This window comes from Pholcus phalangioides, unplaced genomic scaffold (genome assembly GCF_987345545.1).
Source record: "Pholcus phalangioides strain wild (caught in Gottingen) unplaced genomic scaffold, Ppha-v1.0 ptg000011l_1, whole genome shotgun sequence".
In the NCBI taxonomy this organism is placed as follows: Eukaryota; Metazoa; Arthropoda; class Arachnida; order Araneae; family Pholcidae; genus Pholcus; species Pholcus phalangioides.
Window position 1 is genome coordinate 2,092,443 of NW_028301604.1, and position 12,721 is coordinate 2,105,163.

The 12,721-nt window shown below is 33.3% G+C and overlaps 1 protein-coding gene across 2 annotated transcripts in view; it reads right to left on the reverse strand.

The window, feature by feature from the left end:
• Positions 1-12,600, reverse strand: part of LOC149079933 (tetratricopeptide repeat protein 21B-like) — a 70,906-nt gene extending 58,306 nt beyond the window's left edge. For both annotated transcript variants that reach the window (XM_089238818.1, XM_089238817.1), the window contains exons 1-6: positions 12,498-12,600; positions 10,699-10,828; positions 10,096-10,206; positions 9,874-9,938; positions 5,838-5,939; positions 2,184-2,272 (exon numbers count right to left, since the gene is read on the reverse strand). In XM_089238818.1, the coding sequence (XP_089094944.1) occupies positions 2,184-2,272; positions 5,838-5,939; positions 9,874-9,938; positions 10,096-10,206; positions 10,699-10,828; positions 12,498-12,521 (521 nt within the window). In that variant the 5' untranslated portion in view covers positions 12,522-12,600. The remainder of the gene's footprint in view (positions 1-2,183; positions 2,273-5,837; positions 5,940-9,873; positions 9,939-10,095; positions 10,207-10,698; positions 10,829-12,497) is intronic.
• Positions 12,601-12,721: the final 121 nt, after the last annotated feature.

Consider the following 12,721-nt stretch of genomic DNA (forward strand, 5'->3'; position numbering starts at 1 on the left):
TAGAATGAGAATCAGCAGTGTTTGGTCACCAGTAGTTTTCACCAATATGAATCTAGATGCATGATTCATGTATCAAAATTCAATTTTACTCCTCCAAATTTTGTTGAGGAGTGAAAATACTCCCCTGAATTTGAGGTAATTTTTTTAAATCAAGTTATTTCTCACAATATCCTTCATTTTATAAAATTACCCCTTGAAATTTTACACAGGAGTGAAATTACTCCTCAGAATTATTTTTTCGGGTAATGCTAATCACCAGTAATAAATAATCTGAGACAACATCTCCATTCTGTTCAGATTTCATGGTAACAATATCAGTTGATTAAAAACTTCTGTTTAGCTGATCAATCTTGCTGAGGCAGTGCAATTCAAACAGGAAAAAGCGTAAAAGTTTTTTTTCTCGTCCTAAATCACTTATTTTTAGAAAATGCCACATCATGAGCTGGGGTGAATGTATGCCAAATGGTCAACAAAAAACCTCTCACACTTTAACTGTTCTTGTCAGCTGAGGAACAAACAGCACTTTGCCCAGAAAAAGGAGAAACGAGAGCAGGACAGTGTACATAAGCGATTGACCAACCAAAATTTTGGTCAATCAGTATCACAATTATTGTCAACAGTCTCCAAATCAAATTTTGTCCCTAAGTCAGGGTTTTCCAGAGTCATATCTCGTAAATTTACACAGTGTAAAGAAATAAAAATAAAGATACTGTGCCCCCAGGCTAACAGCTTGTCAGCCACCACCAGCCCCCCCCCCCCATGTGGGTGGATGGTGGGTTCATGTTGGCCATGATGGCTGATCAGAATTAATCATAAGAATTTTTGGAGATAACTCTTACTCTGAAGGTATGCGAGTTTTTCTTTGACCACCACATATTTAGTTACTGTATTATATTTACACATATTATGTGTTTAACATAGTTACGAAATTTCATTAATCACACACTATATTATTCAAACAATCATAAGCAGGTCAAATACAAAAATAGCATTATACATGAAATAAGTACTTAATTTCTGAAACTTGATTTCTTTTATGTTATTTTAACCCTTACAGCAGCAAGGAAGAAATATCTTATCTAACCCCAAAGTTTTTATAGCATCTTCCTATTCTTGGGCTTTTTCAATATACATAAAGGATAATGATGGCATCACATGACTTTGTCATTTCCAGTGACTGGCAGACAACCAGCGCTGTCTTAATGCATGGGCCCACCTGGGCATGGCACGGGAGCCTCAACAGAAGAGGGCCTCAGAAAAATGAGAAGTGGTTGAATTTTCCAAGAATTCGCCTGGTAAGGCCTCAGAAAAATCACTTGGCCCAGGGACCCATGATGCTCTTAAGACGGCCCTGTAAAGACAACTGCCATTTTTCACTTTTTATTCAACCACAATTTACAGATTAAAGTACAAATTAAAACAGTTTATCATTGGATGAACAAATCATGCTGAAAAAAATGTTCTGATTAGCAGAAAGAGATGGTGCAAGCTCATAAAACCATGAAATTGAGCAATGAGATAACAATTGAGAATTTCGATTTTTCAGTCTGCTGAATGAATGAATGAATGAATGCCAGGGTCTTATCCCGTTGCCGAGATCTCTTCCAGCCCAGCTTTGTGACAGAGTCTGGAACAAAGTGAGTGCACCTAACAGTCTGAGTGCGTAGCTAGTGTTGTGTATGATATTTCAGTGCTGCCATCTATACTTCAAACTGTGAGTGAAGTGTAATGATTGAATATTTGTAACGGTGTAGGCCTGTTGCTCTCTGTGGCGAGACTTTTTAACGGGGAGATCGGCTCGCATTCGCGCTTTGAAGTTGGGAACCACAGAAAACCAACTTCAGCCGACCACTTTTCAGTCTGGTGGGTAGATTGTTTCGAGAACACAAAATCCTATCAAAATAACTTTTAGCTGTGAGAAAAAAAAACAATTTCTTGATTCAAATAATGTTATTCACAAATATTGAAACTAGACAATCTAAAACATGATTATAATGCAGATAAAGTAAGAATGTTATGGAATTTATTTCTTTAGAGAGCAAAAAATTAAAATTTGCTAGAAACTAGAAGCCTGTTATAATGAGTTTTTCCAGTGATTGCGAGCTCTTCTTATTTCCTCAAAAATACAGAAAATGTTCAATTCCAAATAAGAAAAAATTACAGAACCTAAAAAATTCAATTACTTGTCAGAAGATTCAAAATATTTCAAAACATCTCCACTGCTTTTATCCTTGTTCAGCATTAGCTCCACCCATCCCTTCAAAACTGAAGCCTGAGAGACAAAGAAATCAAATAATGTTATGGTATTTCGAAAATAGTCCTGATATGGGAGGCATTCAGTAAATATCCAGATTTGGTTGAAACACAAAAGTTACTGAAGAGCAATATCCTAAAGTTCAATGTATGTATCTGGCATTGGGTTGTAGAATTAAAAATGTGGAAGACTTTTTTTGGGATTTTTTTTGTCTACTGGTGGAAAATTGCTGAAGAAGAATCCACGTGCCTTGAGGCATGGCTCAACAACTAAGCAAATATGAGAAAAAACTGGATAAATAGCTGTTATTGAATTTTTTATCTACATGGAAGAAAGTCAGTTAACTAGTTAGCGCCATTGTTGATTCACTTCACAAAATAAGCTGCAATGGCACTGTTGGGGTAAAAATGGATATGGCTTTACAAATTTTCCTGAGGTTTGGTGCTGTTTACAATCAATATCAATTGTGATGTGCCTCTATGACAGTGGTCCCCACAGTGTGGGTCATGACCAGCCGGGGTAGGGGGGGATCACGAGAGATTCTCCTAAATGAAAATGTCTGAATAAGAAATTCATTTTTTGCAATGCGAGTAAAAATATGTCAAAACTAAAAAATGTCTCAACTCAACTGAACAGCTACTTACCATTTACATAGGAAAGGGGGTGGAGTATTGATATATTTGAAATCATGTTTGAAGGCTAGAGAGTGTGACGTGCATAGAAGTGATATTGAAACTATATGGGTTGAGCTCGAAAACAAAAGGTGTCATAAACTTACTGTAGGGGCTTGTTTTAATCCACCAAATAGGGATCCAAGCTACATTGGCAATCTTCATGACAAAATTTCCTATATCTGTTCGCTTTGTTCCTACAAAATTGTGGATGCATGTTTTTTGAAAATTCGTAAAGTTTTTGAACACCCATTCAAATTGTAAAAATTTTTCAGTGATTGTTATTGAGGGGGGACCAAATCTGTAAAAACTCTACATTGAATATCTACAGTTTTGTCACCTAGCCGATATGTGGTCATCACCATTTTGCATCGTGGAAATCCAAGGTGTATATGCAGAATCATTCCTTGGACGGGCACAAGGATTTCTTCCACAAAAATTTTAGGTCACCAACCCTCAAAAAGAATTTCAAATTAAGAGATTGCATAAGAATGTATATATTTGTTAAATATTTTAATTTTCTGCAAAAATATTTATATTTTCAATTTTCAATCTCCTTGGGGGTGAGTACGGGCCCCCATGCCCTCCTCGGATTTAGACTTCGGCAAAATCCGGGATTGCAACCTGTGACTGCACATTGGTAATTGGCTAAATACGATTTTCTAAGGTTTTCCAAGCTTGAGTTAGCCATCCCTTTGAAAAAAAAGCTCTGTTGCCACAACGATCACATAGACCTACAACACAAATATGTATATATTACATTTCAAATCCACACATTAGCGATTTGGGGGATAGATGGCACCTTACTGAGCACAAAACATGTCAAACGCTGGACGCACACACACTAGCACACAGTTAATTTTCACCAACAGAAAACTGACATAGCTCCCTATATTTAGGTGTGAAAATATTGTGAGAGTTAAATGGTGGTAGATCAGAGTTGTTAACCATCAAGGAGAGAAAAGAAAATTATTCCACCAAGAAACTGCTTCGAAAATATTTATATGATTAGAGAATCAAGAAAACCTATTTTCAGAACCTCATTTGCTTTAAATTCAATCAGAATATATTATTGAAAGGGCTAAGTTTTTTTGAATTGGAAAATCAATCAGAAAAAAATTCATAAATAGATTTTTATAAGTAAATATATGTGCCTAATTTAATTATATTTGTTTTAGATTTATATTACACGTGTTAAATTCCATATGTTAAATTCTCAGTGTTTATGGGTTTCTTTGCAAGCTTTCTTTACTAGTAGACAGTGAAAGTAAAAGAACTTTGTTATATAAGCTGGTAAATTAACCTTTTTTTTCAATGAACCTTTGAATTGGACATATTTGAATCAAACTTTGATTCACAGGTATAGCACTGAATGATGAGGGGAGGAAGACCATACTTCAACTTTTTTTCGAGAGGGACCCACTTTCACTCTCATTATAATCCATGACCCAGGTAAATCAGAGTACTGCAGCATCTTTGCTTCAGTATCATGAACCTTATTAAAACACCATCCCGGAACAGAGAATGGATGTATGAAATACAAATAGCAGTATTTCTGTTTCTGTTAATTGACCCAGCAGGTAACAATTCAATTTTGAAAATGATTTTGAATTGTGGGCAGCAAAAAAATGCCGATGAATTTTTGAGAATTAAAATACTGTTTGTACAGGAATTTGTATTTTATATTTAAAAAATTTTTATTTGCCCATGATTTGCATTTCAATTTATTTTTCCATCTTGAACTTGGTATAAGTTGTTTAGCCAAATTGCTACAATTGATAAAAAGTCAAAGGGAAACCTGAATAGGATTGTTAGTAAATGGAATAGCTTACACCCAGAGGTAGTAAATTCAAACACAATTGACAAGTTTAAAAAAAATATCATAAACATGTTGATGTAAATCGAGAAGCTATCCATTCTTAGAATAAGACAACCCTAAATATTTTTTATATATGGGCATCGCATAATATTTTATCAAGTATACATAGTTTTTAGTTTTTATGATTGCATTTTTAATTGGCTGGCTGTATTTTCCAAATGTATGACATCCATATTTGTTATGGGCATCTTTTTCTCAGCCAACTCATTGGGTGTTTTGCATGTTGTGGCCTTGTATTTGTATAAAACCTGAATTATGTTTCATAATATAAACAAAATTAGTAAATTTTTTAAATTATTTAAAAGAAAACTGAATATTCCCGATTATTCTCCAAAATTTTTACATAAAAGAGAATATTCTCGACTCACATCTCTAAGAAGCACTATGGTAATACAAGCTCAGCTTCAATCATTTTACATGCATTAAAAAATTCACAAAAATTTTGAAAATAATAAAAATTATTATATAAAGTCTGATCTAAATTAATTGTCTTTTTTCTCACATCATGAAAAAAATTTTTTTTTCAAAAATTAAATTAAAAAAAAATTACTTATAGCTCAAAAGTTACTCAAAAAAACATTTTTTTAACTTTAAAAAACACAAAGAAAATTTCTAAATGCCTCTAGCTAGAGAAAAAGATTGAAGAATATTAAATAATAAAAATTATAATTATAGATTCTTTCCTGTTAGAACATGCGTTCTATTGATGAAAAAAGAAACAAAAAATATGTCACATTATAAATTAATCTTCTATTATTATCAGTTTGTTTTCTATAGAAAAAAATCTAAAAGAAAATGAGTAGTAACCAGGGCCGTCTTAAGAGCATGGTTTGCCTCCGGGCCAAATGATTTTTCTGAAGCCCTACGTGGGGAATTCTCGGAAATTTCAACCACATTTCATTTTTGTAAGGCCCCTTTTTTTTGAGGCCCAAGTGGGGCCCATGTGTTAAGATGGCACTGGTACTGTAGTAACTAAATGCTCATGCACACTAACAAATCCTTCCATATAGAAAAAAAAGTAATTAAAATATACTTCTCTATTATGTGGTGACATTTTCATCAATTTATCTGTATACTCCTTTGTTTTATCAATGTTTTTCACAAAGAAGTAGAAAAGTCCCGCTGAATAAAGTGCCTAAAATCAAATGGCAAAAGTTCCAACAAATGTGTGTGATGAAAATAGAAATGGAAGAATGAATTTTATAAAAAAACAATTTTCTGAATACAATAATATTATGAAGTTGTGGAATTATTTTAAAATATCCCAGTGTAATATCATAAAAGATCTATTCAAATTTAAAAAAAATTCAAAAAATTTTAAAAGTGATCCACAAAATGCTCTAGCATACATTTGTCTCAATGAAATAAAGCAACGGAGATGAATATAGAAGAATTGATTGCTGAGAAATTTTTTTATTTCATTTATAAAGAACAACTTCTTAAGTTAATGCTATCTTTGCTAGACCAAACATTGTTAATGAAATTCTTTTCATAAATAACAAAATAACATCACATGCTTTGCAAAACTTTAGAGATGGCTTGTTCTGAGTTCAAGCAATCCATTTTCAAGAGTTTGAATTGGAATTTTCCGTACCATCACTGAATAGTTTGCTCATTCACTGTGTCATTTCCAAATACAGTGGAACTTTGGCTATTGAGCAATTCGCATAACGAGCAAGAATTTTGAGTCTGTTAATGAGCAATGATGCGCATTATGAGCAAAAATTTTACGTTTTGCTTATTTATTTTCATGTTATCACAATTGAGTTGGTTTTTTTGCTTTCGTTCACACACGTACTGTGGAATTGTGGGTAATATTCACTCCTACAGTTTCCGGTCAGCATGCCTCATTCAAAAAATTAACACACGTGCGAGTGTGCCTGTTTACAATACAAAAATAGTTATAGCATTGTTAACACGTGTATGTGCTCCTGAGGTTTTTTTAAATTTTGCTTGGAGAAAACTGTGGGCTGATTACCTTATTGAACATGACTTTGAGGGGGCTAGCTCATGAAGAGGAGCCAACATTTGTTGAAGAGATTGTGTCCACACACACACACACACACACACACACGGATGAAACTAGTTGACTGGAGGTGCATGAGGATGATATTCAATAACTAGTGGTAGAACACATAGCCAGGAGTTGACCGTAGATGAACTGATGAATCTCCTTTGCACACAACAGTAAGAATTTATGGATGGCATCTCATCTGAGAAAGAGAGAAGTCCCTCTCTCGCTTCTCAAATAAGATTAGACAGATGTATAGAATGTGGGAAATTTGCTGTGAAAAATTTTGTAGAAAAGAACCAATCAAATAAAACTAGCAAAGCAAGTAATAAATTTGTCTAATGATAATACAATTTACCCAGGGCCGTAACTAGGCTGGGGCACTGCCATAGGGCTCCGAGCCAAATGGGGGCCTACAAAAAAATATACACTTATTTTGCATAATAATAACCCTTTTAAGGAGGCCTCCAGGAAAAAGTCTGCCCCAGGGCTCTGAGAAGGCACGCTACAGTCCTGAATTTACAATTTCTGAGAAATCCTAAAAAGGAGACCAAAGTGTGTGTCATTTGATATATTCTTTTTCAAAGTCACACGAAAAGGAATGTTTGCAAATGACAGAGTCTGTATAAATCATCCTAAAAATAGTCTTCTCTTTCCTGCCATTTAGAGTAACTTAATTGGCATACATTATCGTATTGTAGCGAACAAATCTTCCATATAGGGATAATAATATAAAAACCTGTTTTAACACCAACTCGTTATAACACCAATTATTGTTTCAAGGTATACAAAGTCTATGTGTCATTTTCTGAGAATTTCCACAACATTTCTTCTCCCAAAATTTTGCTCTTTTTCTCAAAAGGAGTTGAGGGGATTTATCTTTTTCATTCCACTGTTATTATTGATTAACATAACCGTTTAGAGCAAATTACTTGAAAAATAAAGAATGGTGTGGTCAGGGAGGGGGGGGGGTATAGAAAGCACATTTCTCATGAATACCTGAATGTGTATAGGGACCTTAAAGCTAAATAACCAACCTATTCCAAGAAACAGATTTATTGATAAGGGAAAGTGTACTTTGAGCATTTTTAACAACCCATGTTTTCTATTTTTTGGTCATTACATTTCAAGTGGTAGTCATTAACAGGGTCACAACTAGATGCTTTTTTAGCCAGGGCCAAAGCTGCATTGAGAGTTAACTTCCAAGTGGCTTTGGCCGGGGCAAGCACGCATCTTGGTTCACCCTTGTAATGTTGAAAGAGAGGTTAAAGGTTGAAATTTGCATCCCCCCATTTGATCCAGAGACCCACACTCGCCTGCTTGCCCCCAGTTGCGACCCTGGTCATTCAGAAATCATCTCCCTTGATTTGCTCCATTCAATCATGTTGAAAGGAGTTGTTCTTTAAATATCTGAAAAACAGGAAATTTTTTATTACAAAACCAATATGGACTAATAGTAATACCACCATTATTTCCCTTTGTTTATTTTGTTTTTGCCCTTCAAGTAATTGTACAGTGTTTACAGTTTTACCAATTTTCTCAACTTAAAATTGAATGGGTATAAATAGATTATTTCATTCATTGAGTAACATTAATAAGACAGTGAGAGATACAGTAGTTTGTAATAAACATGTGAATTTATGTAATGGTGCTTCTCTGAAACACTATTCCAACCATAATCCAATATAATGCCAAACTTGTTATAGCGCCAAAATTCTTAGGGATGGACGGTGGTGTTAAATCTGGGTTCGACTGTATTTTGTTGTATTATTTATTACATTATTATTGTGTTGTATTGTGGTGATTGAAGGGTTTTATTAGTAATTTTTATGTGAATGAATAACTGTGGACCAAATTCCAGTTTTCCATTATATCCTATGAGTAAATTTGATTCAATATACGAGCGATTCGAATAACAAGTACATTGGCGAAATGAATCAAGCTTGTTAACCGAAATTCCACTGTACTTACTCCTGGCTGGCTATGCTGCATTGTGGTCAAGTTTGAACTCATAAATAAGAAATATATGCATTTGATTTACTTCTGTGTTATATCCATATGATCACATTACAAGTTAGCAGGATAATGTTCAGGGATATTTAACCTTTACTAGTCAAAGCACTAGTATCCTCTTGCAGTGTTTTTAAATATAAGAAAGAAGTTTAATGTGGTTTGTTTTGAGTCACCAGTATGTTTTATCACCTTTTTACCCCTACGTCTCTTTTGAATCAATGAAAACATTCGCAAACAAATTCTACATCACAGAAATGAGGCAGAAAGATTCACAAGGCTAACTTTCTTTTAGAATTTAAATTTTACTATTTTTTCAAGTGGTGCTGCTGAGTTTATTAAATGTAAATTTTATAATGTGATTGGTATTCATTTTCTTTTTAGCTATTTGATTTTATTTGTGTGCAGGGAAAAGTGAAGAATTCCTTATCACCCTTTATTTATTTTTACAAAAGATAACACTTTCTAATAATATGAATTCACACCTATTTTAAAATTATCCATAAGCAAGTGGTTCCATTCAATTTTTTCTCACCTGCACAGACTTGTTGTTTAGCTGAATGGTCAGACAATATGGTGAGGTGACATTATATACATTAATGGTGCATGCATATTGAGATTTGTGTGCGCTGGAGTATTTTAAGTGTGTACCTATACAGTTTAAAAAACACTGCTAAATATTTAAAAAAATTGTATTCCCGCATAAATTTTTCTTAAATATTTTTCGATCCTCTACCCCTCAAAGCAGAATATTTTGCACTGGTCTGCAATGAGTCCTCGGCTGACTGGAAATGTTCTGCAGTAAATATTTTCACAATAGTGTTTTATACATTTTTCCAGATTCTTCTGCGACGAACACAGCAGATTTTGGCATATTCTGCTTTAGGGCCTCAGCCTCTTCCTTGCTTTCAATTTTGTGCTGAAAATTCATTCTCTAAATTATTGAGAACATATACTTTTTGATATCAACAAATAAATATATTGAATAAATTTATGTATCAAATAAATTTTGTAGGAAATGAAAAAAAAAGGTGAAAGAGAAGCATACCTTATCCGTAACATTTTTACTGTGCTGTGACAGTTTTACTTCCAAATCTTTCAATGCTTCCTGATCTGAAGTAAAATTTCATTCAGAAAATAAAAGCAAAATTAAAAAATAAAAGCAATATTTACAGAAGAGAATTATATTGTCTAAAATTCTAATATGCTTATGTAATTAATATAAATCTGAGTAGTTTGATGAGTAAGTTAATGACATCTATTTTCTTACTTTGCTGCTTCTCTTTCTTATAAGCATATGTCAAAGCCAATATGCTTCCTATAGATACATCAGGATGGTCCTCAACAGTATGTAACTCTCGCATGCCTGCTTCAATACGACCTGAAAAAAGTACTTTCAGAGTTAAAAGAAAAAACTAGCAAAAATAGGCTTGTTTGTTCATCAATACGAAGCACTAATCAATATTAACCAGTTATTCAGACAATTAATTTCCCTTTTTTAAAAGTTTAATGACAATAAAGTATATTTTCCTCATTAAATTCACAGAGATATTGATGACTAAAATTTTCAATTTTGACACTTTTTAAAACTATTTCCATATTTTTTTTAAAGATTTTGTTATTTTAACACTTTAAAAACAGCAAAATTCAAGAATTTCAATAGCTGATATTTTGTAAAATTTTCATCTAAATATTATGGGCAAAATATCTTTCAGTATAATAGAGAGTACACACATTTTACAAGCTGATATTTCTTAAAGTGGGAGCTATAGACAAATTTTAATGTCTCTCTCCCTAGCAGGACCAAATGTTAAATCCTGTGAACTATATAGCCCAAGAAGGCGGATAATACAACTTATAAAACTATTTTTACCTTCTAAAATCAAAGACAAACCGTAGTAGAATCTATAAACTCCATCACCAGGACTGTTTTTTAACCCATCAATTGCTGAAAGTTGCATAGCATGGTAAAATCCTTCTCTACAGTTATAGAGCACTTGTGCCTAAAATGAAACCTGACTATGATTCTGAGAGTAAATTATGATAATATAATGAATGATGTAGTGATGTATATAATATAATAAAATAAATGCTAAATGGAAAATGCATAAATTCTTAACTCGTTAAGAAAACCAATAAAAAAACTTTAAAAAATTAGAGAAATGATAGTACCCATTAAAATGAACAATATTTAAAAAGGAACCTATGGCCACAATCTACTCAGAATTTCAGAAAAACGAAAACTGGAAACCTGTCCAACAAGCACAAGTCCTCACTTCTGTCGTCATTTGCTCTGCTGTAGAAGTAACACTTCTCCAGAACACATAGGCCTAACTGTCAGTCATTTGCTGCATGCAAATTTATAGATAATCGCAAATGATGATACGGTATACTGAATGATACAACAGTAACACCATTTTTCTAAAAGAAAAAAAAAATGCTGAAGTGAAGAGAAAAAACATTTCCTGCTCACAGTTACCAATGAAGAATCTTGAAAGAAAAGAGATCATACATCAATCTGTATGATTTACATTAGCAGCAGCAAATCAAAAACTTGATAATCAGGGCCGCAACTAGATATTTTTAGATATCAGCCACAGGCAAGAAAGCATTTTGGCACCCCATGTAACATAGAAGGAGCAGTTAAAGGTTGAATTCAGCACCCCTTCTTGGGGCCATCTTAAGAGCATCATGGGCCTGGGCCAAGTGGTTTTTCTGAGGCCCTACCTGATAAATTCTTGAAAAGTTTTACCGGATCTCATTTTTGTGGGGCCCTTTTTCTCTTGAGGCCCCCAGGCTGTGCCCGGGTGGACCCATGCGTTAAGACGGCACTGGGGCTGGGCACCAGATCTGTTTGCTTTCCTCCCCCTCAAGTTGTGAGTGATGTTAGGAGCGATTTTATCAATGAAAATGATTGAAAAATATACAATGAATTTGCAAATGATAATGAAGACCACTTTAATCGCTTACAAAAGAGAAATATAACTGCTGTTTAAAGCACTTTCAAGTTAGATTTCTATGGAATAATCAATATTTGATATTCATGTGTATATAAATATCAAATATTCATATATGATGTGATATCACATATTTTAAAATAGCAGAAAAAAATCTGGTTTAATGAAAAAATAATGGTTTATATATATATAGATCTGTATTTATCTATTCCATTTCTTTTTTTAATTAGAAAAATATGTTTGAGACAAATTTTTCTGTGGTTGTGTTCCATTTTTTGTTTTGGTGTAAAAAAAAAATTCTGCATCTTGTGTTTTCATGTATTATATGAATGACATTATCAATCAATATTTCAATAAAAAACCTTTATATCAATTATCTGAGACCACATTCCCAAATAGGGGGACATGATCATATGTTAGTGTACAATAGTTTTTCTAAACCAAACCATGGTATCAAATTAATTTAAATAAAAAAAAAAATTTAAGAATTTTTTTCGTTTTAAATTCATGATGTTCAATCTCGGTGTTCTTTCTATTAAGCAGTGTGAAAACCGTGTATCACCAATTACATTATAAGGGAAACAACAAATCCCAGTTGCTATAGCAACAGTATCAACAAACATGTATTTGCATAAATGTAGACAAATGGCAAGATAATGATATCATATAAAAATACATTATTGGCGAATTGTGTATAAAAAACACGCATATGCACCTGAGCGATATTCTGTCTGTCCATTTTTCAAGCCAGGATACGTATGAGTGATTTTAAATAAAGAAAACCGACCGGTATAAACAACGACTCGACTTGACTGAACGAATTTCGCAATAAGTTCAAATAAGTGTGCAGGAAATAGTCACTGCAGCCGACAGCTCTGAATACGTAAGTGGGAATTGGATTTCAAATGTGTGTCTAAAAAGATCTTGACTGCTGAGAAC